Source organism: Myotis myotis, unplaced genomic scaffold (assembly GCF_014108235.1).
Source record: "Myotis myotis isolate mMyoMyo1 unplaced genomic scaffold, mMyoMyo1.p scaffold_m19_p_20, whole genome shotgun sequence".
NCBI classification, from domain to species: domain Eukaryota; kingdom Metazoa; phylum Chordata; class Mammalia; order Chiroptera; family Vespertilionidae; genus Myotis; species Myotis myotis.
The window spans coordinates 11,564,657-11,592,549 of record NW_023416325.1 but is presented as its reverse complement, the minus strand read 5'-3'; the positions used below and the strand labels follow the sequence as shown (position 1 = coordinate 11,592,549).

Genomic DNA, 27,893 nt, shown 5'->3' with positions numbered 1-27,893 from the left:
ATACCCTGGAAATGTCAGGCTAGAGGCCAGGAGAGGATGCTCAGAGCAGAGAATCCTGTGCCCAGACTGGCCTTTCGCTGGCTTCCTCCGGGCTGCCGCCTCCGGGGAGAGCGCGGAATGGCTGTGGCCCTGTCCCCGGGAGTGGATGGGGAGCCCAGGCTCTGAGGGGCGTGGTGGGTCCTGTCTGGCTCAGCACACTGTCTGGAGTCTGAGGGACAGGAAGCTCCTGTCCCGCCCGGGAGGCATATTTGGGACAAGTATTGTAGCTCCCCGAGATATCCCTGCGCTCCGCCCTTAGTGGGATAATGATGGGACCACCTACCGGTGTCAGCTCTAGCCCTCCGGTGTGCCTCAGTTTCCCGTCTGTGTCGGGGCCACCTCTTCTCGGGACAGGAAGGCGCCCCGAGAACAGCTGAGACAGACGGGTGTGGGGTGTGACTTTCGGTTCCCTGTTGCGGGTTGAGTGGGGAGCGCAGGGCGGGCGCGGCGCGGGCCCCCAGCCCCAAGGCGAAGCAGGAGAAACCCGGGCGCTGGCGCACCCGCCGGAGGATGGGCAGTCGCTCTGCCCCCGGCCGGTCTTCAGGGCGGATCGGGGCAAGTGGGCGGGGGCTCCGGGCCGGCGGCCGCGGGGCCGGGGCGGGCCGACCCGGCGGGGCATTTAAACCCAGCTGCTGCGGGCCGGGACGCGCCGCCCTGCACCCTGCGCCCTGCGCCGTCCACCTCGCCGCCGACTTCGGGCACCGGCAGGCAGGATGCGGTCCTCCTTGGCTCCGGGCATCTGGTTCATCCGCACCTTCTCCAGGGACAGCTGGTGAGCAGCGCGGGGGAGGGAGGCGCGCGGGGCTGGGACGGCTTCCCCTCCGCGGGCCGGGCGCCTGGCGGCGCTGCAGGAAGGTGACCCTGAATGGCTTGCACTGGGACACACACACACACACACACACACCCCACACCCCGGGCGGACCTTCAGGGCCCCTCACGTCCATAGCACTGGGGCCCAGGCGAGCCGGGACACCGGGGATGGTGGAGTTGCTGAAAAGTGGCGCTTGGAGTCGTGGAGTGTCCCTTTCGGTCTCTTTCCCCCTCGGGTAACACACACACACACAAAGGCCAGACCTCAGCGGTCCTGGGAGCTGGCCTCAGGGGCTCCAGGCCCCGAGGACTTACCAGGGAGGGCTTATCTCTCAGACCAGAGCAGGCAGCCGCTCAGCTGGGTAGTCACCCCAACAGTGGGCAACCCCAACAATGAGTGAGCCACTTGCACAGCAGCGTTCCTCCTGACCAAGGGAGGCCCAGATGGGCGCGTGCGTGCGTGTGTGTGTGTGTGTGTGTGTGTGTGTGTGAGGTGCAGAGCTTTCAGCTCACTCTTCGCCAGAGACCACCCACTGGAGCAGTTTGTTTGGTCTGCGGAGTATTTTTTTTTTTTTTAATATCGTTAGTTGCCATCATTTACAAATGATAAAAATCAACATAGCCAGATTCCTGGCTTCTCTTAAAAAACAGATGAAGCCATACCAGGCCTGAACTCCCAAATTACACTAGGACTTAAAGATTCCCCTTAGATGGGGGAAGTGTTCTGAACACGACCAACTCGGTCTAGTTTTAAAACGTAAAATCCCACACTCCTGACCCCCTTGGTCCTTGGGCTGGTTGGTTACCCTGGCCTAGGCGCTTTCCTATTGGCCACCCTAGGCGCTTTCCTATTGGCCACCCTAAGCGCTTTCCTATTGGTGACAGCCCTCATTACTTCCAGCCTTCTTCACTCGTATACATGACTCATTTGGTCCTTTTTGAGTTTGGAACTATTAAGATATATTTTTCAGAGAAAGATAAAACCTGCTTCTCATAAGGATATAAAAATGAACAGATGTTAAAGATGTTATTTTACTCATAATGAGGGAATCAGAAGATGTTATAATCTAGGGAAAATGTAGGGAGGGGTTAATGGGGAGTTACTGTTTAATGGGGACAGAGCTTCAGTTTGGGAAGATGCAAAGGTCCTGGAAATGGATGGTGGTGATGGTTGCACAACAATGTGAAGGGGGTTAATGCCACTGAACTGTACTACTACACTTAGCAAGGATTAAAGTGGGCCCTGGCCAGTGTGGCTCACTGGTTGGAACATCCGTGTTGCTCAGTGGTTGGAGTATCAGCCCACACACCAAAGGGTTGAGGGTTGATTACAGGCTGAGGGGTCAATTCCAGGTCAAGGGCACGAACCTGTGTTGCAGATTCCATCTCTGGCCCTGGTTGGGGTGCGTGCAGCAGGCAACCTATCTATATGTCTCTCTCACATCAATGTTTCTCTCTCTCTCTCTCCCTCTTTCTCTCTCTCCCTCTCTCCTTCCACTCTCTAAAAAAAGAAACATCAATGGAAAAAAATATCCTCACATGAGGATTAACAATAACAACAACAACAAAAAAATGGTTAAAACAGTAAATTTTATGTTATATATATTTTACCACAATTAAAAAAAAAAAAGAATCCAAACAACATGCCCATTTATAAATCAGGAAAATTGAGGCAAAACTAGTATTTCCACAGGTTGGGAGGGGAGACTATTGAAACTGTCAGTTCACAGACATATTTTGTATGACTTAGTTTCCGGCCCCGTTGAAGCATTATAAACAGCCCGTGGTCAGTGAGAGGCTACAGGCAGATAAGCTGAGAGGAGTCACTCTAGAGCAGTGGTTCTCAACCTTCCTCAGGCTGCGACCCTTTCATACAGTTCCTCGTGTGGTGGTGACCCCCAATTTCATTGTTACAAATTGAACCTAATGAAAGCACAGTGGTTCATCACAAAAACAATATGTAATTATATATGTGTTTTCTGATGGTCATAGGCGACCCCTGTGAAAGGGTGGTTCGACCCCCAAAGGGGTCGTGACCCACAGGTTGAGAACCGCTGCTCTAGACAATGCAGTTTTCCAGTGAATCACAGAAGTGTTTCCTATAGCGTTCCCTGCTCTGATAACAAATAGTCACAAAGAAAGACCATTCTAGGCTCATAAAATAAAGTTTGTCTCATTGGATTTGATCTGATGATACAGGTGTAGCAAGAGTGCTAATTTGTAATATCGGCCTTGGGAAGTTTGCTTTGCTGGAATTTTTTATAAGAAACCTTAGATTGGATTTCTACAAGCTTGTTATTAGTGACTGTTCTGAAATTAGGAAGCTAAGCCAAGAAACACCATAGGTTTTACCTGCTGTACCTATACATTGGGCAAAGTCTTCCTTTGAGGTCCCCAACATATCCTAAGGCTCCTGGGCTGGCCAGGGAATGACCTCCCTTATTTGCATATAAGGGAAAACAGTAAGCCAATTTTCTTGGGAGGGTTTTATTAGCCTTGGCTCCATACAGTCAACCTTAGTTCCTTAAAACAGGCTGATTATATCTAATTAATTGAGCATCATAGTTAATTATGACATTCCAGGAAAGGCGTTGGTTGCATAACCAATTTTTCTAACTATGCTGTGCTTTAAAAAAATAGGACAGATTCTTATTGAACTTTTGAAAATAACTGTCCTGCTATGAAAAGCAAGAAGACGCAACAAAAGTTTATGAATTCTGGGGAATCAGGTAGGGAGAATAAGATTTTCACAAATGTTTCATTTCGGTTTACTAAAACAGAGTCTACTAAATTGTTATGGGCTACATACAGCTTAAGAAGAAAGAGAAAGGGCTGCCTTATAGATCCAGAAAGCAGAACAACATCAACAATATTCAAAACACAAACAGCGAGCATCCCTTGCCCGTTTATTCACTCTTATGCGGTTGCTTCTTGTTCGCTGAATTGAGTTCGCAATCTCACAAACCTGTCTGCTTCTTGACTAAAGAGCTTTGAAAATTCCTGACTTAGTCCATTGGTATGTCCTTAAGGGTCTCTAAGAGATGCCATCAGAAGCGTGTGTCCAAGAGCAAGTTACTGGTACAGCACTTTTCTGAGCCAGTTCTTGGTTGTTAAAGATAAGACCTTTGACCTATAGGTAGCTGGCTGCAGAGCCTTTAGGAAGCATCTGAGTAGAACAAAACAAAAGCCCTTTGTAAATGACAGAGGCCTAAAAAGGAACAGGTTAACGCACTACTGATAATTTTCAAAAGTGAATGATCTGATGAGCTGACAAGGGCTGCTTTATTGTTCTTCCTGATGTATGCAAAACAAAATAAAGCCACCACCCCCCCCCTCCCCAAAAAAAGAAATCTAGACAATAACATCTGATTGATAAAAAATGGCCGAAACCGGTTTGGCTCAGTGGATAGAGCGTCGGCCTGCGGACTGAAAGGTCCCAGGTTCGATTCTGGTCAAGGGCATGTACCTGGGTTGCGGGCACATCCCCAGTAGGAGATGTGCAGGAGGCAGCTGATCGATGTTTCTCTCTCATCAATGTTTCTAACTCTCTATCTCTCTCCCTTCCTCTCTGTAAAAAAATCAATAAAATATATTTAAAAAAAAATGGATGGACACAATTTTTATAGAGGAAAAAAATCTTGAGGTATATAAAAATCCCGACACATAATTTACATAATGTACCAAGGATATTCCAAGAATATCAACTAAAGAGACTCAGTACGTAAGCTTATAGTGAATCCTAAACATTTGTACTTAATAAAACTCCATAGGAAAGTCTGATGTACGTGCGTGCCCTGGTGAAAACCACTGACCTAGAAGATGTTAGACTCAAAGAAGTGAGGTTGCAGCCCAGGGAACATTTTATTTATTTTTATTTTTTATTGTTTTATTGCTTAAAGTATTACAAAGAGTATTACATATGTCTCCTTTTTTTCCCCGCCCTTGACAATCCCCTGGCCTCCCCTACCCCCCAGTGTCTTATGTCCATTGGTTATGCTTATATGCATGCATACAAGTCCTTCGGTTGATCTCTTACCCACCCGCCCCCGCCCCGCCCCCCAACCCAGGGAACATTTTAAACCCAACCCAAATCATGACTGGTAACACACTATACCGCTATTATCAGGTAACATGTCAGCAGGATGCTGATCCATCGAAACAAACCATGGACTAGAGAAGGCACTAAGAAATCTGTAGAAACTTCTCACACAGCATACAATTTCTGAAATATTTATATAAATAACATTTCCCTTTTAAAATTTAACTTAGAGAAGGTTGAGTGTCTCTTCTGGTTTCACGGCTATTTCCATGCGATTGCTCAGCAATAACATATGAAACACACCTGATTAGTTCTAGACCCTCTCTTTTTAAAAGGTGAAAGAACTGATCTTTGTGGTTTCCCAGATGTCCCCTTTGGGCATCTCAGAGATAGTTTTAGGTGCAAAAGATATCCTGAATGCTTTGTTTGATTTGTGTTTGTTTAGGATTTGGTTGGGGGAAGACAAAAGTGATTAGGAGGCTAGAATGCTTATCATGAGAGCTAAGAATCAGCCCTTGCCCCACCCATTTGAAAGTAATAACATTATGTTTAAAAATAAACATAGAAGGTAACATTTAAAGAAATAGCTCTTTCCTAAGAGCCAGCATCTCCCAGATTTAAGGCAGACCTGGCCCGGAATCCTTTCCGCACTGTGTGCCCCACGCAGTTAGCTTTCCTCAGCCTCAGTTTCCCCATCCGTAAAAGCTGGGTTCTAGAGGACAAACGTGTATGTGTGCGTTCTTCACCCGCTGTGCCTAAGGGCGGGTGCGCGATAAATGCTCTTTTACTTCCTCCCTCGTGGATGTAGGTTTGGACTCCTGTCGAACACTGGTGTTAATATAGTTCCCACTGTAGGCACGTGATGATGTTGAGATTGGAGGCCTGCAGAGATGACTAGGACATGGTCCTCCCTTCTCGGAACGAAGGCTCAGCTAGAGAGAGGGTGTGCACTCCTGTTATCAAACTTACTGTTTCTGCGTGTCCCCAAGGAGGGCATTCTAGGTGAGTGGCGAAGCAGGCGTAGCTAGACCCAGCGAGGGTGGAGTGGGCCTGAACTCTGGACTCCTTGCCTATAAAGTGAGAATACTGGGAATTCCTCCCTGGGAAGGTGTGGGGGTTAAAGGAGGTCAGTGCCTGAGGTTCCCAGGCCAGCGACAGGCTCCCATTGGGCACTGAGTGGGCGCTGATTAGGGACTATCCGTCCACTCGCTTCCTACTAGCGTCAGGCCTCGTTTAGTTGTAGCTCACTGCAAAGCTTCCCCACCCTCTGTGGGTAGACTGAGGCACAGAGAAGCTGTGCTGCTTGTCCAGCGTCGCACAGCCGTAAATGGCTGAACCAGAATTTGAATCCAGGTGAGCCTGCCGCCCACGCTGTTCTCCTGCTGAGAGGAGGGGAGGGGGAGAGATCGCAAGGCCATTTGGCCTTAGGCAGATCATTTTATCTCTCTCAGGCTCCAGGTCCTGGTATATAAAGTGGGAAAAAACAGTGTACCTATGTCACAGGGTCTTGGTGAAATTAAATAAGTCATTTAAAGCACTGAGCCCCCTTGTGTGGCTTGCAGTTAGCATTGGCGGGTGCTTGTGCGTTTTCCCGGAGGGAGGGGTTCCTCCTCATTAGAGGAAAGGGTAGCGTGTGACCTGGTGGAGCTGGAGACCTGGCAGTGAAGGTGTTGCCTGTCTATTGAAGGCCAGAAGGTGGAGCTGAGAGCAGGCAGCAGGGGTTTCTGCCCCTCCTCCTAGCGGGTTCATGGCCTTTCATAGTCCTCCCGAGCTCTGGGCCTGGTCAGGGCCCTGCTTTCCGTGGCAGCGTCTGCACAGACATGTCTGCAAGCTGGCAACATGGGCATCTTGCCAGAGAGATGCCCGGGGCTGTCCTAGTGGGGCTGGGCCCATTTCCTGGGGCCCTGTGAGGGGAACAGCTCGGGACAAGGAGAGGAGAAGCCTGGGGAGGAGGGACCAGCAGGATGAGCAGGACTGGGGTAGGGGAGGCAGGGGGGCAGGAGCTGTGACTCCCGCCTGGCTATGCCCCACACCTGATTCTTCCCACGTGAGCTGGAGAGGCCGAGGCTGGCGGGTGGCTGCTGCTGGGATGAATGGCTCTGCCCTTACGCGGCCAAGGGCTCACGTTGCCGATCCATTGGCTGCTGTTTAATCCTACAACAGTCTCGTGTGGCGGGAGTTTATCATTATCTTCTTTATAAGAAGATCAGACTGAGGCTTAGAGAGATTAAACAAGTTGCCTGAGGTCACAGTAAGCAGCTGAACCAGAACTTAAGACTCATCCTCTTTTGGTCTAAGTTCTTTCCCTATTTTTCGATGACTCAGATCAGGGGCCCCAGTGCTGCCAAGATGGCTTTCTTTCGTCTGATTTTCCTGGTCACGGCAAAGCGGTTCTAGGTGAGGGCGGCAGAAAGGGCTCCTTCAAACGAGCTATGACGGTGAAAGGATGCTCTGAAAAGAAAGGAGAGGGCCTGGAGCAGGACCCCGAGAGCTAAGCACCGTGTCCTTGTCCCCCTCCTCCGCCTCTCAGGGTCAGGGCTGACCCAGGGCGCGTGACCCTGCAGCTCCCCTCCCCCCGGTGTGACTGCTGCTTCCCCAGCGGCTTCTGCTTCCTCTTCCTGCCTGCAGTTTCCTCTTTCCCCCTTCAGAGCAGGATGGTGAGCACCTTCCCAGGCCCCATGGACTGGTCCAGAAGGCAGCGAGGGTTTGGATGGTCTATCAGTGGTCGGCAAATCGCAGCTCGCGAGCCACATGCGGCTCTTTGGCCCCTTGAATGTGGCTCTTCCATAAAATACTGACTTCTGCACATGGGCCACGAAGCTTCAATCGCACTGTACATGCACATCCGCACGTGGTATTTTGTGGAGGAGCCACACTCAAGGGGCCAAAGAGCCGCATGTGGCTCGCGAGCCGCGGTTTGCCGACCACGGGTCTAAGTGATTGGCCGAGGCCTTATTCCTTTCAGTCACGCTGCGCCAATGGGCACCGAGGTCGGACTGGGCTGTCTGAGTCACACCAGAACTGGGGACACACAAGAGGTGGAGGCCCTGCAGCCCCTGATCCCCCACTCTGCCCCCCATCTGATTACCCCACATTGGTGTTTGTGGGGGAGTGGGAGTGGCTAGTGACTGCCCTTGTTTTGGCCTCTGGCTCATGCCTCATCCCCTGTGTCCTTCATGCTCAGGAGAGTGGACGAGGGTGAGGCCTGGGGACCAGGGTGAGGCCTGAGGCGAGGCCTCCATGGAATCCCGAGAGCAAGGCCGTCACCTTAGCCCCCCGAGCAGGACATAGCTCTGCCGTCCTCACCACGGTTCCCTCTGTGCTGTTCGCTTAGCCTTTCTTCAGGAGGACGGACGTAACACCCGTTGACCATCTCTTCCAAACACTCCCAACCCTCCCACTCTTCCCAGCTTATTCCAGCTGCCTGAACAAAATCTCCCGGCGGAGTTTAAGGCCGTGTCTTTTCATCCTGTCTGAATGCGCAGGGTTCCCCTACTCAGTTCCCTTCTCCAGGCAAAACAATCATGTTTTCCTCTTCCCTGAAAAAGACCATTATGTTATCTACTCATTCTTCTAGAGTCCCGGGCTCCTCGTGGCTACTAGCCGAGGTCTGCCTCCTGTGGGAAGGGTTTGGGGGGGCCAAGCCCTGAGTGATCTTGGCCCCTCTGAGCAAGCGCCCCGAGTCCCAGGAAGGGGAACAGTAGAGGACTCATTGGGCCGGCTCTCTGCTCCAGGAGGGCTCCATGTCCTCAGTGCCCGGAGGCCCTCCCAGACCGGGACTGTCCCTGTTCCATCTTGTGCACGAAGGCCTGGCTCAGGACCCTGCCCTGTGGTGTCTGTCCCAGGCTGGCCTTTCTCTACGTGAAGTCTCCAGTGGCAGGGCAGGATTTGGCAGGGGGTGGAGTGGTGGCGCTGTCGCCACTGGCCTGGTTCTTAACAGTGCCCAGTACTCTATCCTCTTCAGGCCTGCAGAGTCCTAAGAACAGGCACAGCCACGGACAGGCCACCCAGTCTATTTTCCCAGGGCAGGTGCCAGCAGTACCTGCAGCCACACCCAGGAGCCACGTTAGAAGCCCTAGCCGTCTAGTAGCAGCCCCTGTTAGGGCAGGGAGTGGCAGGATTGATTGAGGAGGGAGTGTAAGTCCCCACCGGCCTTACAGGGGGGAGGGACTGTCAGCAATGTGGATGCAGAGCCAGGAAGGGGGATGCAGGGAGTGGGGGTGACCGACTGGGTGGCCACTTGGGAAAGGGACCTCTTCCCACCATCTCCTAAGGCCAAGGTCCCTCTGCTCTGCTGTCCCTTGCTGTTTTCTGGACTGGTGGTGGGTCCTTTGGGTGGTAATAGAGCCTTTGTTTTTTGTATTTGTTTTTTGTTTGTTTGTTTTTCTGTTGCTGCTTTGTGACAAGTTGGCTCCTATCTCAGAAGCATTCCCAGTGCAAAGTCATCCCATGGTCGATAAAGCCGTTATCATGCTCCCCCGAGAGGATACGTTGGGCTGTCCGCTAATCCTTGAGACAGCTGCCCGCTCTCTATTGGACTGGGCTGCCCGGGACCCAGTGCCGGCACGGCAAGTGGGACTCTAAAAAGTGCCGCTTCTTCATCGCTCCTGGGCCTTGGGGCGAAGATCACGTGTAAAACGTGCCGCTTCTGGCTAACAAAGCCAGCCCCGGTCTGGGGACCTCACCACCCAGGTGCATTGGTCCTTGGCCTTTGTGCCAGGCCAGCCTCACCTTTGTGCCAGGCTGCCATCCTCTGCCCTCACAGCCTCCCTGGGGCAGTGAGGTGGAGCCCAGCTGTGTGTGTTTGCCCCCTCCTCCTTCGGGGCCTCTCGGTTCTGCAGGCAGGGCTTGTGGGAAGTGAAACCTGTGGCTGCCCACGCTGCAGGAGCGCGTCAGCTGTCTTTCCTGCGGGTTACTGTGAGTTTGGCACCCTTGCCTCCGCTCAGCCCAGCCCTTAACCTGACAGATGTCCCCGGTCCCCTTTGAACTGGGGCACGTTGGCCTTTTTCTCAGAACAGTGGCCAAAGGGGAATGGAAAGAGGGCTGGGCTAAGAGGAGGCCTGGCTCCAGGCTCTGCCCAGCCAGCTGTGAGACTGAGCTCATCCCTCTGGCACGCCGAACCAGGCAGGAAGTCCCAGAGGGGCCCGTGCCAGGTCCAGCATCACACCGCTCCGTGGCGGGCCTCCTGCCCCCTCCAGGGCAGAGCTCTGCCAGTCGGGATGTCAGCGTGCACCTCTGCTGAGCCTCTGTGTCTGCTCCCAGCACACGTGGCAGGCCCAGCAGGCCGAGTCTGCCCTGAACCATGGCAGGCTCCCCGTAGGCACTGGAACCTGCCCCGGGCCAGGTGAGGGCACTGGTGGTTCCGCCAGCCCAGGTGTGAATACTGGGGGACTGGGGCGGAAGGGGAGTCCTGGCCTCCAAGTCCCCACCTCCCAGGGAGTCCAGGGGCTGGAACGAGTGTGGTGCCAGGCCCACCCCCACTCACCTCCTGTAACAGAGCAGCACGGGGTGTTTCAGCCCCTCCAGCTCTTCTTCCTCATCTGAAAGTTTAAAATACCAGCAGCCCAGCTGGTGTGGTTCAGTGGTTGAGCATCGACCACTGAGGCCACAGTTCAATTCCTGATCAGGGCACATGCACAGGTTGCAGGCTTGATCTCCAGTGTGGGGCATGCAGGGGGCAGCCAATCAATGATTCTCTCTCATTGATGTTTCTACCTCTCCTTCCCCCTTCCTCTCTAAAATCAATAAAAATATATTAAAACATAAAAATAAAACACCAGCAGCTGTCCCGCGGGTGTCAGGAACTCATAAGACCCTTCGTCGTTGGCACCACCTCACTAACCTGTCAGTAACCCTACGAGAAAGGTGCTGATCTCTGCTTTTCACATGAGCAAATGGGGGTGAGGAGTGAAGCCAGGTTTTGCCTGATTCCCCAGCCCTTGCTCTTTTTTCCTACAGAGACACAAACTCCCTGAGATGTAGCTCTGAGGGTTCCCCATGGTGAAGCCGTGTGCCGAGGAGGGGCTGGCAGAATGGAAAAGGCAGTGAGGAAGCCTGCCACGGGCTCCCCACAAATAGTGCACAGAGCAGAGCCTTGGGTGGTGTCCAGACCTCTCTGATCTAGAAAATGCCAGCCCCTTCCGTGCCTTCCCATCCCTGTCACCACATGGCCCCACATGACCTGTCCCCTGCCTCCTTCCAGCTTGGCTCAGTCCCACCTTCCACACGCCCTGAGCCACCTGGAGTTTCCCAAACAGGCAGTGTCATTTCATGCTCTCTGCTTTTGCACACGCACTTCCCTGTCTCTGGATGTGCTGCCTGCCCGGCTCTGGTCGACCTGGCCTTCCCCTGCTTGTTTTTGAAGAGTCAGCTAAAGCCTCGCCTCCCACCCAGCTGGCCTCGGCGCCCCTCCTGTGCCTCCTTGCTGTGCATGGCCACCCGCCTGTGTCGCGCTGTGGCCCCAATTCTGCATGTGCCCCCTGACCTGTGAGCACCCGAGGGCAGAGATCTCTGCTACCATTTCTCTGGCATGTTGCTGGATCCCTACCCAGTGCCTGGCACGTGGTAGGCACACGTGTGGACGTGGGTGGGAGAATCAGATGTCAGAGTCGGCATCACCGTGTCCTGTGGTGGCAGAGCCCCTCCCCCGCGGTCCGGAGAGGAGTCCAGATGAAAAGTGCCTGGAGCGGCGAAGGAAGGACAGCAGGGACACCGGCAGTTGAGAGCCCAGGGAGGCTGTCTGGGTCCCTGCCCGGTGGGCAGGTCCTGGCGCTTGGGATGGAAGCAGCGTGGTGGTGGGGAGTGGGGGCGGGAGGAAAGGGCGGCTGGCCACCAAGCTGGACTGTCGAGCCCCTCACTGGCTCTGAGCAGCTCCTCAGAGGGGCTCATGTGTCTGCCGAGTGGCAGCCTGGCTTCCCAGGCAGTACCAGGCTCCATCGCTGGCAGGGGCCTCCCTGCTGGGCCCGTCAGGGGAGAGCAGTCCGAGCCAATGCCTCGGGGACCTTTCGGATCCAGGGGAGATGTTATTTGTCCCCAGGGTCAGTGGCAGCCAAGATAGGCTCCGCTGCAGCCCAGAGTCTTAATGGTGACACCACAGGGACCAGGGACCAGGCTGAGAGCAGTATTGGGTTCACCTCTCTTTGAGGCACATGTGTTTGGTGCTTATCCCCACGTGCAGTTGATGTGGAAACCAGGGACTTGCATCTGATACACAGTCAGAGGCCTCACCCGAAGCTTTCCGCTTCTTCCCAAGCGGGCAGCCTCCCGGGCAGGGCGCTGGGTCGGGGCTACCTGTAGGGCTGCAGCTTTCTTCCATCCGTCGCTCTCCGAAGGCCAGCTGGGCACCCTCTCCAAATTCCCCTCGGATTCCGCGAGCCCCTGACTAGGAGTCATGAGCCATATGCCAAAGGTGGAAACATTTCTGCTTGCTGATGCCAGTCACAGTGACAGTCCCCTTGGAGTAACCCCAGGCTCCCTGGAGAGCCCACACGCCCTTGGGAGCTGGGAGCTGGAGGGACAGGTTGTAGGGGAACGTGAAATCCAGGCTAGATAGTTGGAACTTTGTTCTCAGCAGAATGAAGAGCCCTGGAGAAGTGTAAGCGGGTGATGAATGAAGCCGGGCACGTGTACCTTCATCCTTTTAAGGGTGAATTGGGGCCCAGTTAGCCTGGCTCAGTGGGTGAGCGTTGACCTATGAACCAGGAGGTCACGGTTTGATTTCTGGTCAGGGCACATGCCTAGGTTTCGGGCTTGATCTCCAGATGGGGGCATACAGGAGGCAGCTGATCAATGATTCTCTCTCATCATTGATGTTTCTGTCTCTCTCTTCCTCTCTGAAATCAATAAAAAAAAAATAATTTTTAAAAAAGGATGAATTGGGGGCAGTGGAGAGAATGGAGACAGAGAACTCAGGCAGGAAGCTCGCGTCCAGGCATGCATAGAGAAGGGCCTGGGAGTCCACCCTAAACCCAGACTCTGCCTAAATCCCCTTCGTGACACAGAAGTGAGTGTGGGTTTTGAAGGTAGATTCCCGGAAGGGTGGGTTTGAGTCCCAGTGTCCAGCCCCTTAGGTTCATGGAGCTGAGGGATGCAAAGGGCTTCAGGTCCCTCCTAGCCTTCCCCCGCTCCCACCCCCACCCCCACCATGAGATCTTTCATGGACCAGAGCTTCGGGTCTTTGTGAGTGCCTGGCCCTTTCTCCTGGGCAGGGAGCCTTTGCAGCCCATTTTCCATGGTCTCCTGACTCCAGTTGCTGACTCAGCTCAGCTGATCTCTGCTGGGGAAGCAGACTGTGACTCAGGGCACCGAGGCCCTTCCCAGGCCCCGCAGCCGGGCGTGCACGGAAACTTTACTGGTGTTTGGCTGAACCGTTCTTTCCATCCCAGACGCAGCACACGGGGTGAGGAGTGGGGGGTGACGCGGCACATGTGATGGGTGAGCCACAGATGGAGAGAATGACCCTGCTGTCCAGGGGGAGGCGAGACTGGGACCAGGAAGAGCACGTGGTTCTGTCAGCAGCTTCCCCCTGGAGCCACATTTCCATGTATGGTCTGGGCTCTGCGGGGACAGGCCGCAGGGGGCTAGTTCTGCTGTGTTCTGAGCTCACAGGGAGTACTGAGCTCACTGTGGAGATGGACCCTTCTCCCCTCTCGGCCTCCCATCCGCTCCCGTCATTTCTGGTATTTTATTTTATTTTTTTATTATTTTATTTTTTTAAAATATATTTTATTAAATTTTTACAGAGAGGAAGGGAGAGAGATAGAGAGTTAGAAACATCGATGAGAGGGAAACATTGATCAGCCGCCTCCTGCACACTCCCCGCTGGGAATGTGCCCGCAACCAAGGTACATGCCCTTGACCGGAATCGAACCTGGGACCCTTCAGTCCGCAGGCCGACGCTCTATCCACTGAGCCAAACCGGTTTCGGCCATTTCTGGTATTTTAAACACGATTTTCGCTCCCTGCCCCCATCTCTCTCACACATGCATCCAGCCAGGCACCCTGACCTTAGTGAGGCCGAAGGAGCTCAGAGGTGACGGAGGTGATAAGAGGCATACTGGGTGCTGGTGCTGAGCCTGCACCGTTGGAAGCACTCAGAAGCGGGGACCAGGAAGACCGGGCTCCCTGAGCACCCTGGCCTGGGCTTCTGTCCCTGCTCTCCCTATGGCCTCTGCCCAAGACTCTTGCGTCCGGAGGGGGCCTGAAGGTAGAGAGTTGGTGGTGTTGAGGCCCAGGGCTGCAGCGTGGGCATAGGCAGGCAATTTGGGCCCGATCTCCCTGCTAACCCGGACGCCCACCTTTCCCTGCAGGTACCGAGGCTTCATCCTGCTGCTCACCTTCCTCATCTACACGTGTTATCACATGTCCAGGAAGCCCATCAGCGTGGTGAAGGTGAGGCTGGCTAGCGGCAGGAAAGATGCAGGAGATGCTAGAGAAATACACTCTAGGCGAGGGGCCCGGGACTGGGGCCAGGACCGTCCTCCTTCTTACCGTGGCCACCGAGCCTGCTCCTTCGCCTGGCGGCTCCCTCTGTCAGCTGCCCTGCTGTTGCAGAGAGCCGCCCTAGCGCTCCTGTGAGCAAGGACCCCGGGCTCTGTGGGCTCTGCCTTCACTGAGGGTCCGCTGTGGCCACCTGTCCCTATACCAGGTTCTGCAGGGGAGGTGCCAGAGGCCGGAGCAGAGGCCGGTGGGGAGGCAGTGGCGCTGGTGTGGCTGGGGAGGGAGCTGCTTGCCTGCTTGCTCCTCTCGGGCTGAGGGGCCCCTGGCCTGTGTATCCCATTGTCTGTCCAGAGCCGTCTGCACCAGAACTGCTCAGGGATCATCCAGCCCCCCAATGCCACCCACAGTCCCAACGACACCACGTGGTGCAGCTGGCCTCCGTTTGGTAAGAATGGGGCCAGTTGCTCCCCCACCCTCCCCAGGAAGGGGGTCCAGGGCCAGAGAGGCCTTCCTGCAGGGGCAGCCGAGCAGCGAGCTCAGCTTTCTGTCTCCCCCTCCTGCTTCCAGACCAGGACAACTACAAGGAGCTGCTGGGCGCCGTGGACAACGCCTTCCTGGTGGCCTATGCCATCGGCATGTTCATCAGGTGAGAGAGGCGGAGCCGGGCTGGGTGGTCCCGAGCTGCTGCCGCCCTCCATTTGCCCTCACCTGGCAGCGGGTCAGTGAATGAGCCGCCAGCTCCCCCGGTGGAAATGAGAGCGAGACTTCTGCACGTGCGCTCAGCCACAGCCATTCTCGTTTCCCCGTGTGGTCACTCCCACTTCTAGTAGCTCTTTTCCTGGAAAGCCTTTCCCGGACGCTCCTTCTGACTCTGCACAGGGTGGCAGGGTCCATGGTGTGGCTGGAGTGTGGTTTGTTCTGGACCCGAATCCTTCAAGGGCGAGCGCTGGATGCAGAAACGGGCAGGAAACCCTGTCCTGTCCTGGGCCTCCATTAGCGAGGCAGGCCTGGTGTTTGTCACCAGGAGTCCGGCAGGTACCACCTCCAGCAAGCGCACAGCCTGACGGGACCAGCAGCAGCTGGTACACATCAGTGCAGTGGCTCTGTGACAGGTGGCTCCGGGTGGCCGCTTAGTCCAGGCCGGGGTCAGAGAAGAGGGACTAGGGAAGGCTTCTTGAAGGAGATACTGTTGGCACCAATGCAGAGCAGGGGCGTGGCGGTGGGGAAGAGGCGAGGCAGGAGGCTAGCATGGGAAAGTAAGGAAGAGGGAGGTGGCATGGTCAGGGCTGGGGTGGGGGTGGCAGCAGGAGATGGGCTGGAGAATGAGCCATGTGGGCCAGGCCATGGGCACAGGAGAGCGTTGGAGGGTTTCACTCAGGGTGTCGTGTTCAGATTTACATTTCAGACAGGCCACTCCGAGTGGGACGAGTGGGACGAGAGGCAGGTAAAGGGAGGGCAAGGCCGAAGGCCTGGTTATGCTAGGAAGCAGATGGATGACAGTGCAGCTACACCTAAAAATATATATATTTTTATTGGTTCCAGAGAGGAAGGGAGAGGGAGAGAGAGATAGAAACATCAGTGATGAGAGAGAGTCACTGAACCGCTGCCTCCTACACACCCCACACTGGGGATCGAGCCCGCAACCTGGGCATGTGCCCTGACCGGGAATCAAACCTGGTTCATAGGTCGACGCTCAACCACTGAGCCACACTGGCTGGACGCAGCTACGCTCTGAGGAGCTGTTGAGTTAGAAGAGCAGTAATAGAGATGGAAAGACGACATGCTAGAAACTGAGAGTAGGATTGGTGGGTTTGGAGGTTGAACGTGAAGGGTGGGAAGAAGAGGCAGGGGACTGAGGTGGCTCTGTGGTTTCTGGCTTGAGTGGCCACAGGCGGAGGTGCCATTCCCTCCGATGAGGGCACCGGGTAGGGCTGGGTAGGGTGAGGAGGAAGAGTTCAGTTTTCAAGTGTTGAGTTTCAAGTGTTTGGGGTTCTCCAGGCCAAGATGTCCAGAAGGAAGTATCTGGATGTGCTGGCCGCTCTGGGGCAGAGAGTGGACTGAAAAAATTCGGTGGTAGTTACAACCGCAAAAAATGCTGCAGGAGAGGCTCCCAAGAAAATCAGTGAGGAGGCGTGGTCAGCCAAGGGGGAGGGGCTGAAACCCTCAAGAGTGGCCTCGAGCAGGCCAGGGGGAGAGCAGGAGTGTGGTCAGCAGTTTCAAATAAAGCAGAGAAGCCTAGTGAGAGGAGGGCGGCGAGTGTCCCTGGCTGTGGCAACACAGAGGTCACTGGTGGTCACCTTGACCTGAGTCGCCCCGCCCAGTGGGGTGTTGGGGGGAAGAAATGGAGGCAGGGTTGAGGAGTGCAGATAGCGGGACCAACCACAAATCTAACTCTGTTCTCCAGTGGGATTTTCGGGGAGCGGCTCCCCCTTCGTTACTACCTGTCGGCCGGAATGCTGCTCAGTGGCCTCTTCACCTCGCTCTTTGGCCTGGGGTATTTCTGGGACATCCACGTGCTCTGGTACTTCGTGCTCATTCAGGTATGAGCCTCCGGCTTGCTCTCCGGCCTCTGTTTCCATCTCAGGAAGAATCTAGTCCCCCTCGGCCGCCCCAGGTCATGGCCGAGGAAAGCCCTCACGCCTCCTGCCCAGCCCACTGCTCTTCTGTGATGCCCCATAGGGTCCCACCTCCCAGGGTCACGCATTTGCCCGCTCAGTAAGTCTGCACTGAGCACACCCCGGGTCGCTACAGTGCCTGAGCCTGGGTCTCTGCCGCAAAGGATCTTGGGCCTCTGATGTCGAACCTCCCCAGCCTGGGATGGGTCAGAATAGGAAATGGGCAGCAGCCGAGCCTGTCCCACCTGCCTGCTCTCTCCCTGCAGATCTGCAATGGACTCGTCCAGACCACAGGCTGGCCCTCGGTTGTGACCTGCGTGGGCAACTGGTTTGGGAAGGGGAGGTGAGTGTGACAAAGGAGTGTGAGCAGGAGGTTCCCTGGGAGGGCAGGGGTAGTGCGGAGGTCACTGGGTACACGATTAGAAACGTGCCTCCATTTGGCCGACTTGCATATGCTGAGTGAGATAAACATGTCAGTGACCAAAGCAGTATTGATTTTCTATTGATTAGGTTTTAACCCATAAAACAGCAACTTTAATTATGCTTTTCCTCATAATAAATGAATTTCCATTTCTCCTAAAGGCAAAAAAGAAGCCTGTAAAACTGTGGGTTTTTTGTTTTTTTTCTTGATCTGGCTTTTCTTTTTTTAAACATATTTTCATTGATTTCAGAGAGGAAGGGAGAGAGAGAAGAAACATCAATGATGAGAGAGAATCATTGATTGGCTGCCTCCTGCATGCCCCACACTGGGGATTGCAACCCAGACAAGTGTCCTGACCAGGAATCAAACTGTGACCTCCTGGTTCATAGGTTGACGCTCAACCACTGAGCCATGCCAGCTGTGCTTGAGCTAGGTTTTATGCAAAAAAAAGGTTGCCTTCGGGCAGGACTTCTCACCTCGGCACTGTTGGCGTTTGGGGCTGGAGGATTCTTGGTCATGAGGGCCAGCTGTGTATTGTAGATGCTTAGCAGCATCTGCCCACCAGGTGCTGCTAGCGCATCCTGAGCTGTGACAGTCAAAACTCTCCGGACTTGGCCCCTGGCCCCTGGGGGTTGAGGCCCCGTGCTTTAGAGTTACAGCCACAGGAAAGGGAGAAGAGGGGATGGGAGTCTTGACCCCTGAGGACAGCAGAGCTCCATTGACAGGCCCTGTGTGCTGGCTCAGGTCTGCAGGCCTGGCTGTCCCTCGTCTGATCCCAGCCATCCCTCCCCTTTCCCTGGCACGGAGGCTGTAGGCAGCCAGCTTTCTGCACTTGGCCAGGGCAGTCGAGGTGAACCCTCTGCTTCCCTTTTTACTTTTTCTGCTCTTCTCCCCTCCCGCTCCTCATCTTCCCTCACTCTCCCCCTCCTCCCCCCCTCCAGGAGGGGGCTCATCATGGGCATCTGGAATTCCCACACCTCCGTGGGCAACATCCTGGGCTCCCTGATCGCCGGCATCTGGGTGAGCGAGCGCTGGGGCCTGTCCTTCGTGGTCCCAGGCGTCATCACCGCTGCCATGGGCATCGTCACCTTCTTCTTTCTCATCGAGTGTGAGTGGACCCTCCCTCCCCACGGGGCCCGCAGCGCTGGGAGAAGGCAGCTGGCTAGGGGAAGATTCCTGGTCACAGAGCGGGAGGACCAGATGTGGGACTCGGGACAAGCAACCATTCAGAGCCTCAGTTTTCTCATTTGTCAATGGGACCAACAGCTTGTCCATCCCGGGGCTGGTGAAGGTTTAGGCGACACAGGAGGTTAGAATGGCTGCTGCTAGTTGGCGTTTGGCAAATGCTGGCTGAGTGTGAGGGGTGAAGTGGGAAGGGCGGAGGGCGGGGTGGGGGACAGGACACTCCCACATTCGCTGTTCTCATCCCATCCCTGCCAGCCTGAGTCAGGCAGCCCAGGTAGCAGGACCACTTGTAGCAGGAGAACGGAAGTCCCGGAGGCTTTGGTGACAGGGCAGGTGATGGAGAGCCGGGCCTAGAGCAGGTGGGCTCCACGCCCCAACCCGGCTCCAGCTCCCTCGTGGGGCCACTTGGGGGTGGGGACCAGTCCCAGTGCAAGGGGAGGGCCCGGCCTGAGGAAAGCTTCTTAGAAGGTTTTTGTTTCAGACCCAGAGGATGTGGACTGCACCACCCCTCAGCACCACGTGAGTGTGCACCCCCATCGCTCCCTGCCCTCCCACTGCACCCCCAGACAGGGCTGGGCGTCGGAGGAGGAAGCCCTGAGCCCAGTTACCTCACAGGCCCCATGTCAGGCCCTTGGGTTGGCTCCTCGCAGCCCGGTGGGGGGCCGGGGGGGACTCAGGCGGTTACTCCAGTCCTGAGAGGGACCCGCACCTCTTCCCGCTTCGGAGCCCCTGCCTTTCATGTGGGTCACCCCTTCAGCCGGCAGGAGGGGCACATGGACGTGCCCACAGCATGGTCTCATCTCTGTCCAGGGGGAGTCGGAAGAGAAGCAGGACAGCCCTGAAGACCCGGGGAACAACCCCTACTGTCACCAGGAGAGCAGCCTGGAGGCGGCCGCCGGGTGCTCCAAGGAGCCAAGCGCTCAGCCCGCTGCCATCAGCTTTTGGGGGGCACTCATGATCCCGGTGAGAAGCCGGGGGGACGGGGAGGAGAGGGGCTCTCTAGGTTTCTCGGTAGGATGTCAGGAGAGGGGGTTGCAGGGTGCTCTGTGGTTTCCAGAGTTTCTTCACAGTCGGCTTGTCTGGACACAGCGTTGGAGCGGCGCTCACATTGCTCTCGCTGACAGGGGGTGTGGCTGGAGGTGCTTTGGGTGGTGGGGGGTGCAGGGTGCTGGGAGGTGCTCAGCTGCCCCGGGGGCCGCACCCTTTTCTCATCATGCCCTCTGCTCCGCTCCCAGGGTGTGATCGAGTTCTCTCTGTGTCTGCTCTTTGCCAAGCTGGTCAGCTACACCTTCCTCTACTGGCTGCCCCTCTACATCTTCAATGTGGGTGAGTTCCGGGGAGAAGCAGGGAGGAAGGGGGCTCTGGCCCGAGAGGAAACCATTGCGTGACGCATGTGATTCCAGGATGCAGGAAGGATCTCGGCTGAGCCTCTCGGAGGGCAAAGGGCAATTTTTATTTATTTTTAAAAAAAATACTTTTATTGATTTCAGAGAGGAGGAAAGAGGGAGAGAGAGAGAGAGAAACATCAATGATGAGAGAGAATCATTGACCGGCTGCCTCCTGCACGCCCCACACTGGGGACCGAGCCCGCCCCCCGGGCATGTGCCCTGACTGGGAATGGAACCGTGACCTCCTGGTTCATAGGTCGATGCTCAAGCACTGAACCACGCCTGCTGGGTGCGATTTTTATTTTTAAATACAAAGATGAACCTTGTATGCTACCCCTCAGGCCCTGACTCCAGCCACCCTTCCGTCCTTGGGGCTGAGTTGGGAGTTAGGACCTGGAAGCTCTGTTCTGTAATCCCCCACCAGTGTCTCCATCCTTTAGTGAAACCCACCTCCAGGCTGCTGGGCGCAGAGGCGGGCGGGATTGGAGGGCTCTAGAAAAGGTCTGCCTTTTGAATGCTCCCGCGGTCCCTTGAGATTCTGCCAACCCGGGGAAGACCTGGTGAGCCGCCCCCACCGCTTGTAGCCTGGAGGGGAACACTATGCTCTCCCAAGGGGCTGCCGGGAGCCTCATGCGACTCTGCCCTGTGCCGGGTCGGCGGCACTGCCCAGCTCCTAGACCGCTCTTCTTGCCTCTACCCCGTCCAAGGATGGACAGACGAGGAGAGGTCACTTTTGTGCTCGAAAAGAATGTGTATGTCTGCCTGGCCTGGGTCTTTGCTATTCCCTAGGTCAGGTGGCTACTCCACCAAGAAGCAGACTCCTGGTCCTGGCCAGGTGGTTCTGTTAGTTGGAGCATCATCCGTACACCAAAAGGTTGCGGGTTCGATCCCTGGTTGGGATGTATACAAAAGGCATCCGATCATTGTTTCTCTCTCACATCAATGTCTCTCTCTCTCTCTCTCTCTCTCTCTCTCTCTCTCTCTCTCTCTCTCTCATCAATAAACATATCCTCGGGTAAGAATTGAAAAGAAGAAACAAGCAGACCCCTGTCCCTGAGCCTCAGAGCTCCGCCAGGGCCAGGCCCTCACCCAGGCTGCGCTGCTCCCACAAGCCCCACGGGAGGGTCGAGGGCCAAGGCTGCCTGCCATGTACTGTACTGACTCCAGACAGGACACCGTGGGGATCAGTCAGAGCCACATTTCAAGCTGTAACTTGCCCCACAGCTCCTACCCGAGGGGCCTCTTGCACAAATAGAGGTGGAGCCTCAGGCAGCTGCGTGGACAGGGAGACTCTTTGTTTTCTGGCCTCGGTACTGACTTATGTCAGAGGATGAGTCAGCCTTCCGGAGATTCCTTCCCTAGCGCTTGGGCAACGCTGGGACCTGAGGTCCTGTTTTCCCGTGAGCCTCCTCCCTGGCTGATTCTCAGCGGAGATCGCAGGGCAATGTGACGCCCCCTGGTGGTGGCCTGCCACTCAGCCCGGAGCAGAGCAGGCACCAGCTGGTTGGGCCGAAGAGCAGGGAGAGGTTGATCCCCAGGGGAAGGTGGCCTAGGGGGTAGGATGCCTAGGCCAGATCCCAGGGCTTTTGGGGGAGGGCTAGTCTGAGAGGCCAAGGCCATCCTGCAGGGGAAGAAGGCAGAGCAGGGTTGGGGGCCCAAACTGTTGTAAATTCCCTTTGGCCCATCACTTCCACTGGTTCTCACTCCTCCCTCTGGAAAAGGAGGCCGTGGGCTGCACCTGCCGCTGTTTTTTCTGGCCGACACTCCGGGATGTCCGCCCTGAGCCCTCAGCCCTGACCATGTCGTTGTGTTTCCACAGCTCACTTCAGTGCCAAGGAGGCGGGCGACCTGTCTACGCTCTTCGACGTCGGTGGCATCACAGGTGGGGCCACCACGCCACGTACCCCTCTCCTCCTGTGGGGGTGCAGCAAGAACGTGACCTGGGCCGGTGGCATCAGAGAAAACTAGGGCTCCTGCCCCGCGGGGAAACACAGCTCTTATGAGTGGTCTTCCCCTAAGCAGTGGGTACAGAAAGCATGTCAAACTCGTTTCGAGGCATGTGGCCCGCCGGCCGCGAGTTTGACATGCTTGTACAGGGAGGACGTTACAGGGAGATGCTCTGCTGGAGGTCCAAGCCAGCACCGGGCAGTGATGGGGCTGAGCTTGGGGTGGGGGTGGGGGGGTACCATGTGGGTGGGGGGCCGGGGTCATGCCCTGGGCAGCAGTGAGCGGGCTGGTTTGTGTTCCAGGTGGCATCCTGGCGGGGCTCATCTCCGACTACACCAATGGCAGGGCCACCACCTGCTGCGTCATGCTGATCTTGGCCGCCCCCATGGTGTGTATAACCTCAGGGCGAAGTGTGTGTGCATGAGTCCCTGCGTGCGGCTGCTGACCGGGGTGTGCACCCGGACACCCCCAATGCTCCAACCACTGGGGCACATGTGTGTGCATCCCTGGGCACAGGAAAGAGACCCAGGCTGGGAGTTCAGAAAGGGATTGGTGACTGTTTGGCTTTGGTGGAGAAGGGGAGACCAGCTGATAAACTTCTTTTTTTTTAAATCCTCACCCGAGGATATTTTTCTCATTGATTTTTAGAGAGAGTGGAAGGGAGGAGTGGGAAGAGAGAGAGAGAGAGAGGAACATCAATGAGAGAGAGAAGAACATCAATGTGAGAGAGACACATGGACTGGCCACCTCCCGCACGAGCCCCGACGGGGGCCGGGAGGGAGGGAAAAGAGGGTGGGGGTTGGCCACGGAACCTGCAACCGAGGTACATGCCCTTGACCCAGCGCCCCAACCACTGAGCCAAACCGGCCAGGGCTGATCAACTCCTTGGCCAAGGAAAGAACAGGAAATGGAGGTTAGATATGAGAGACTTTCAGGGGAAAGGAAACAATAAATTACCAGACGTCAGACACCCTCATCCTTGGGACGTTTAAGGGCCGTGAGACCTGGTATGAGAAGGAACAGGAGTGGGGTGACCTGTGGGATACAGGGCAGCGTAGGGTTGTCCCAGATACCACAGGCGGCCGGTGGGAAGCCTGGGCGTGACGCTGCCTCTCCCTTCTTAGTTGTTCCTGTACAACCACTTCGGGCAGAGCGGGATTGCCAGCTCCATAGGTGAGACCCTGCGAGCCTGCCGGGCCTTGGGAGGGCACTGCCTTGGGGGTGTCGGTGGGAGGCACGGGGAAGCAGAGGTGCTCAGCCTGATGCCAGGGGTCTCCTCTTCTCTAACCGGCTCCCTGTTACACCTCAGTAATGCTGATCATCTGCGGGGCCCTGGTCAATGGCCCTTACGCGCTCATCACCACTGCTGTCTCCGCCGACCTCGTAAGTGGGCCGCCTCCCGGCAGCCAGGGGTCACGTGGGGGTCTTGGTTGGGGCTTTTGTCTCCTGGTCCGTGTTCCCCACAGCCCTGTCCTTCCTTCTTGGCTGGTTCAGACAAGGACCTCAAAGTCCTTCGGAATCCCTCTTCCTCTGCTCCGAGCCCCAAGGCCTGTCCCAGGTCGGCGCCCCTTCGGTCCCAGCGCTCGGTGCTGCCTCTCGGTTCGGGCCTCACTCTGCTCTCTCTCCCCAGGGGACACACCAGAGCCTGAAAGGCAACTCAAAGGCCCTGTCCACCGTCACGGCCATCATCGACGGCACCGGCTCCATAGGTCTGTGGCTGGCTCCTGGCCCCTGGCAGCTGGGCACTGAGCCTTGTCTTGGGCATCCTCCTCGGCCTGCTGCCGTCCCGTGGGCGGGCCTAGGGTCCCTTGGCGGGAGCCCTGCCCTGACACTGCGCTCCACAGGTGCGGCTCTGGGGCCTCTGCTGGCCGGGCTCATCTCGCCCACGGGCTGGAACAACGTCTTCTACATGCTCATCTCTGCTGACATCCTGGCCTGCTTGGTAAGAGTCCTTGGGGTGCACCGATGGACATGGTGGGGTGTCCTGTCCTGCCGGGCCAGAGCCCTGGAGGCCCACAGTATTGTCCCCGAGGGGCTCCGGGACAGCAGCCCTTTGCTAAGAACCACGTCCTTCCCACGGAGTGAGGCTGTGTGCCAGCCCGTTCCCTCCTGCCAGCCCACTGCTGGTCACAGCACCGGGGACTGACCGCTGCTCCCTTCCCTCTGTGCCCCCAACTTCCCGCAGCTCCTCTGCCGGCTGGTGTACAAAGAGATCCTGGCCTGCAAGTCACACCTGAGCTCAGGCACCGGGTGAGTCCTCCGGGGAGCGGAAGCCCCGCCTCCCATCTCAGTTCAAACCCCTGCGGCCGCTGAGGCCGTAGCTTCCTTGCTGGGGGAGCAGCGGGGCGTGGGACGTCGCCCAGGACAGAGAGGCCGAGTCCAGGGGCACGGCGCCCAGTCGGAGCCCAGCTCCGCGCAGACCTGGATGTGTCCCGTGAACGCCTGCCCCGCCCCGGCCCCACTAACCCGCCCTCTGTTGTCCCATGTGTCTCCGTAGCTCTTGTCTCGCCTTAACCCACACGCAGTAGTCGTTCCCTCAAGCCCCATGACTTTTGTGAGTATTTCCTTCAAGTCTGTAGCTGATCATGTGCCAGCAGAATGGGTCCTGCATGCAGAGCCTCCTCCTTCCAGTGATTTCCCCCCCAACTTTCTCTTTCTTCCTGGGGGCCAGTTCCAAAGGCCACCCCGTCCACCCACGCAGAGCATGGTGCTTGGGAAGTGATTCCTGAGGCCTGAGCTGCCACCAGGGTCGCGGCCTCCTCGCTGGGGGAGCAGCGGGGTGTGGGATGTCCCCCAGGACAGAGAAGCAGAGTCCAGGGAAACAGTTTCCTTCTGAACTCAGACCCGGGGCTGCAAGTGCTCCGCAGGCTCAGAAGCCAAGTCCCTGGGCCCCGCCTGTGGTGTGCGGCAAGAAGCAGCTGCCAATCAAAGCCTCTGGGACACAATCGAATGCGTGTCGCTGACCGCTGGTGCGCGCTGTCGGTTACTAGCAGCCAGTGGTGGTGGGTGCGCAGGCTGCGCGGACAGGCTGGTGGCTGAACGGGACTCTGCTGGGGCTGGGGGCTCTGCTGGCCTTTCTGGCTCCCCCCTGAGCAGGAGGCCCTGCTATCGGGAAGCTGGCAGAGCTGTGGACCTGGTGGGGATGGGGAATGTGGGTCCTGGTAACCAGCATGCCGTGTGGAGAAGCGCTTCCCTTTAGGGCGGGTGCCACCCAGGTTCCAGGCGAAACACTGAGAGAGGAGGCATTGAGGACCTCCATCCGTCGTGCCCTGGCCTGGAGGAGCGGGAGGACTGGCCATAGGGCCAGCGGGTCTTCCAGCTGCCAGCCCGCGGGGAGATTGGGGGATGAAGGATCGAAAAGAGGCAGAAACGGGGAAGAATGAACACTTAGGAAGCTCTGCCCTGTGCCTGGAATAGCCTGACGCCAGATCCTTAGCTTACCTCCCAGCCACCTTGGGAGATAGACATGCCATTAGAGACGAGAGGACAGTGGCTCAGGGATCGGATGTGCCTCAGTGTCCCTGGTATGTGTGGCTTGCGCTTCTCCACACGCCGGTCCTCTGAAAGGCCCCTGTGGGGGAGCAGAGTGATGAGCTAGGGCAGAGGAGCTCTGGGCGGGAACCAGGAACCCCTGGGAAGCCCGCCTTCTCCGCTCACGTTCTCCGAACCTCCCCGTCCTCACGTGTAAAACGGAGCCGCGTAGCCCCAAGTACCTGCCGCGGCTGATCCGAGGCCGAGGCGACACGGGATACGCGATATTGCTTTTTAAAGCTGCCAGATGTGGTACAAATATCCTGAGGTTTTAATTTAATCTGGCTTTCTGTTCCCCGCTGAAGAGGGGAGAGGGAGCCCTGGTTACAGAGAACAGGGATGAAGGCAATTACGAAGGGACCCCAGGAGCCCGCCCTGCCTGTTCCCACCGCTGGGGCCGGAGATGATTAAACTGTCTCTCTCTCTCTCTCTCTCTCTCTCTCTCTCTCTCTCTCTCTCTCTCTCTCTCTCTCTCTCTTCCGCTCTCTCCCTTCCTCATTCAGGTATAAAGAAATATGAGGCCCCGATTGAAAAGGAGCGTGGAGGGCCCCAAAGTGCTCCCCCTGGCAAGACCATTGAAACTGCGGGAGGCTGAGACAAAGCCTCTGGGTCTAACACCAGCCCTCCCAGCACACGGGGACCCTGAGCGGCTGGGCAGTCTCCGTGGGAAGAGGCCGGCCAGGCGGAAGGCGTCTCCATCCTGCAGGGGGAAACACCTGCTCAGACTCCTGCTGGTTCAGATCCCTGGACCGAGGCCGAGGCTGCCCAGGGCCAAGGCGGGAAAAGGCGCGTCTCTCCTTCCTGGGTAGAATTGGACCTCTGTGGTCAGCTTGTACCTACAGATGGGATTCTGACCCGGTTTCGGGGCAGCCCAGCCTCTCTTCGTCCCTTTGTTCACAAGCCATTTATCGCCATTTGAACCTGTTCCCAACTCCTGACCCATTTGGGGTAAAGCACCGTTGCTGTATCCGGGGCCAGGACTGGGGGAGGTGCCAAAGACGTCATTCGTGGGCCTCCTTTGCCTCACCCTTGTCCCAGCCTCTGTGTCTCGAGTAGAGACCACACATCAGGGCAGTGCTGTGGGGCGTGGGAGCCAGGACTGAAAATACCAGTGTGTATGTGTTGTTTTTTATATATATTTTTATTGACTTCAGAGAGGAAGGGAGAGGGAGAGAGAGATGGAAACATCAATGATGAGAGAGAATCATCGATTGGCTGCCTCCTGCATATGCCCCCTGGACTGGGGTTCAAGCCCGAAACCCGGGCATGTGCCCTGACTGGGAATCGAACCATGACCTCCTGGTTCACAGATGGACGCTCAACCACTGAGCCACACCGGCCGGGCCCAGTGTGCGTTTTGATTAAAATGCCAGTGTTTTGATAAAGAAGTGTCAGTGGTTATTGAGTGCTCCCTGGACGCCTGCTCTATTCTGGAGTAGACAGTGGACACAGGAAAAGGACTTAACACCTGCGCACAGGGACCAGGGTGACAAGTCTGGGTCACTCAGGAGCGTCACCTGTGCAGCTGCCTGCAGCTCTCGGCCGTGGCTTTTTCTGCCCTGGGGTTCCAGGTGGACCTGTTCTGCCCCCTCAAGGCCCGGCGTGCGCCAGGCCAGACCAGCTCGTGGCGCTCTGTCTGACCCCCGAAGCCGCCTCTCAGCAGCAATACAGACTTCGTGTGCTGGCTGTCCAGGTGCGAGGGCTCCCGTGGGCTCTGGGGGCAGTGTCCTGGGGCCTCCAGGTTGTGTGCTGGGCTGGTCACAATGGTCATTCCCAGAGGAGACACGCATGACAACGTTGATGACCGGTGGGGCAGGCCGGGAGCTTCAAGCCCCACGTACGACACCACCATTGCCTCGGCTGGGACGCGGGGCCAGTGCAGTAGCCGGATGCAACTTCTCAATGTGAAATAGGCAGTACCCGCCCCAGCGTGACATACACATGGGTTTGAAAGCAGGAGGACTGAGTGGATGCTGTAAAGATTTACCTGACATCATCCCTCAGGGGCCGCTAGGTGGTGCCCTCACCCCGTGGTAGGGACCAGCGTGAGCCTGGGCTCCGTCTATCCCTCAGGGAGGACCAAGGAGCAGCGGTTTCTTCACTCGCCAAATGCCAGCTTGCTTTCTGCTGCCGCTGCCCACGGGTCAGGGTAAGAGGGGGGGATCTTGCTCCTCTCTGGCACCTTTGAGGTCTTCTCTCCCCCAGCCTCACTCGCGTTCAGCCTGTTTCGTCATCTAGATAATAGTAACAACATCACCTACCCTCAGAGCACAGGTGTGAAGGGAGACAAATGGGTATAAAACACTGCCCGCCCCCGAAGAGCTTGTCTGGTGAGGGGCTGAATAGGAATGGGAACATGCTGACAAACGACACAACACGAGAGAAAACACGAGATCGTAGGGCCTCCCGGTGAGCCCAGCCCTGAAGGGAGGGGCTGGCGGGAGGTGGTCCCGTGGCAGCGCAGGAACAGGTGTGAAAGG

The 27,893-nt window shown here is 56.6% G+C and overlaps 1 protein-coding gene across 5 annotated transcripts; it reads left to right on the top strand.

Moving 5' to 3' along the window:
• The first annotated feature begins 636 nt into the window (after positions 1–636).
• On the top strand, positions 637–26,801 carry SLC37A2 (solute carrier family 37 member 2). 5 transcript variants are annotated; one of them, XM_036354089.1, is made up of 20 exons: positions 687–811; positions 13,880–14,093; positions 14,197–14,278; positions 14,678–14,771; positions 14,894–14,972; positions 16,731–16,866; positions 17,208–17,284; positions 18,304–18,470; positions 19,029–19,066; positions 19,358–19,510; positions 19,783–19,873; positions 21,755–21,817; positions 22,185–22,270; positions 23,007–23,055; positions 23,192–23,265; positions 23,513–23,591; positions 23,727–23,824; positions 24,068–24,132; positions 24,380–24,436; positions 25,917–26,801. In XM_036354089.1, the coding sequence occupies exons 3-19, from the start codon at positions 14,249–14,251 to the stop codon at positions 24,408–24,410; spliced, it is 1,410 nt and encodes a 469-aa protein (XP_036209982.1). In that variant the 5' UTR covers positions 687–811; positions 13,880–14,093; positions 14,197–14,248; the 3' UTR covers positions 24,411–24,436; positions 25,917–26,801. The 5 variants fall into 5 exon arrangements, with proteins under 5 accessions (XP_036209981.1, XP_036209982.1, XP_036209979.1 ...); XM_036354086.1 differs by lacking the exon at positions 13,880–14,093 and adding an exon at positions 5,744–5,890 and having other exon boundaries at positions 694–811; positions 25,925–26,801; XM_036354085.1 differs by lacking the exon at positions 13,880–14,093 and adding an exon at positions 5,744–5,890 and having other exon boundaries at positions 694–811.
• Positions 26,802–27,893: the final 1,092 nt, after the last annotated feature.

Coding starts and splice junctions, on each gene's coding strand:
- SLC37A2 (XM_036354086.1), top strand. CDS start 5,790: ATGGTCCTCCCTTCTCGGAACGAAGGCTCAGCTAGAGAGAGGGTGTGC. Junction 5,891..14,196: donor CCCCAAGGAGGGCATTCTAG/GTGAGTGGCGAA, acceptor CTTTCCCTGCAG/GTACCGAGGCTTCATCCTGC. Junction 22,271..23,006: donor TGATCTTGGCCGCCCCCATG/GTGTGTATAACC, acceptor CTCCCTTCTTAG/TTGTTCCTGTACAACCACTT.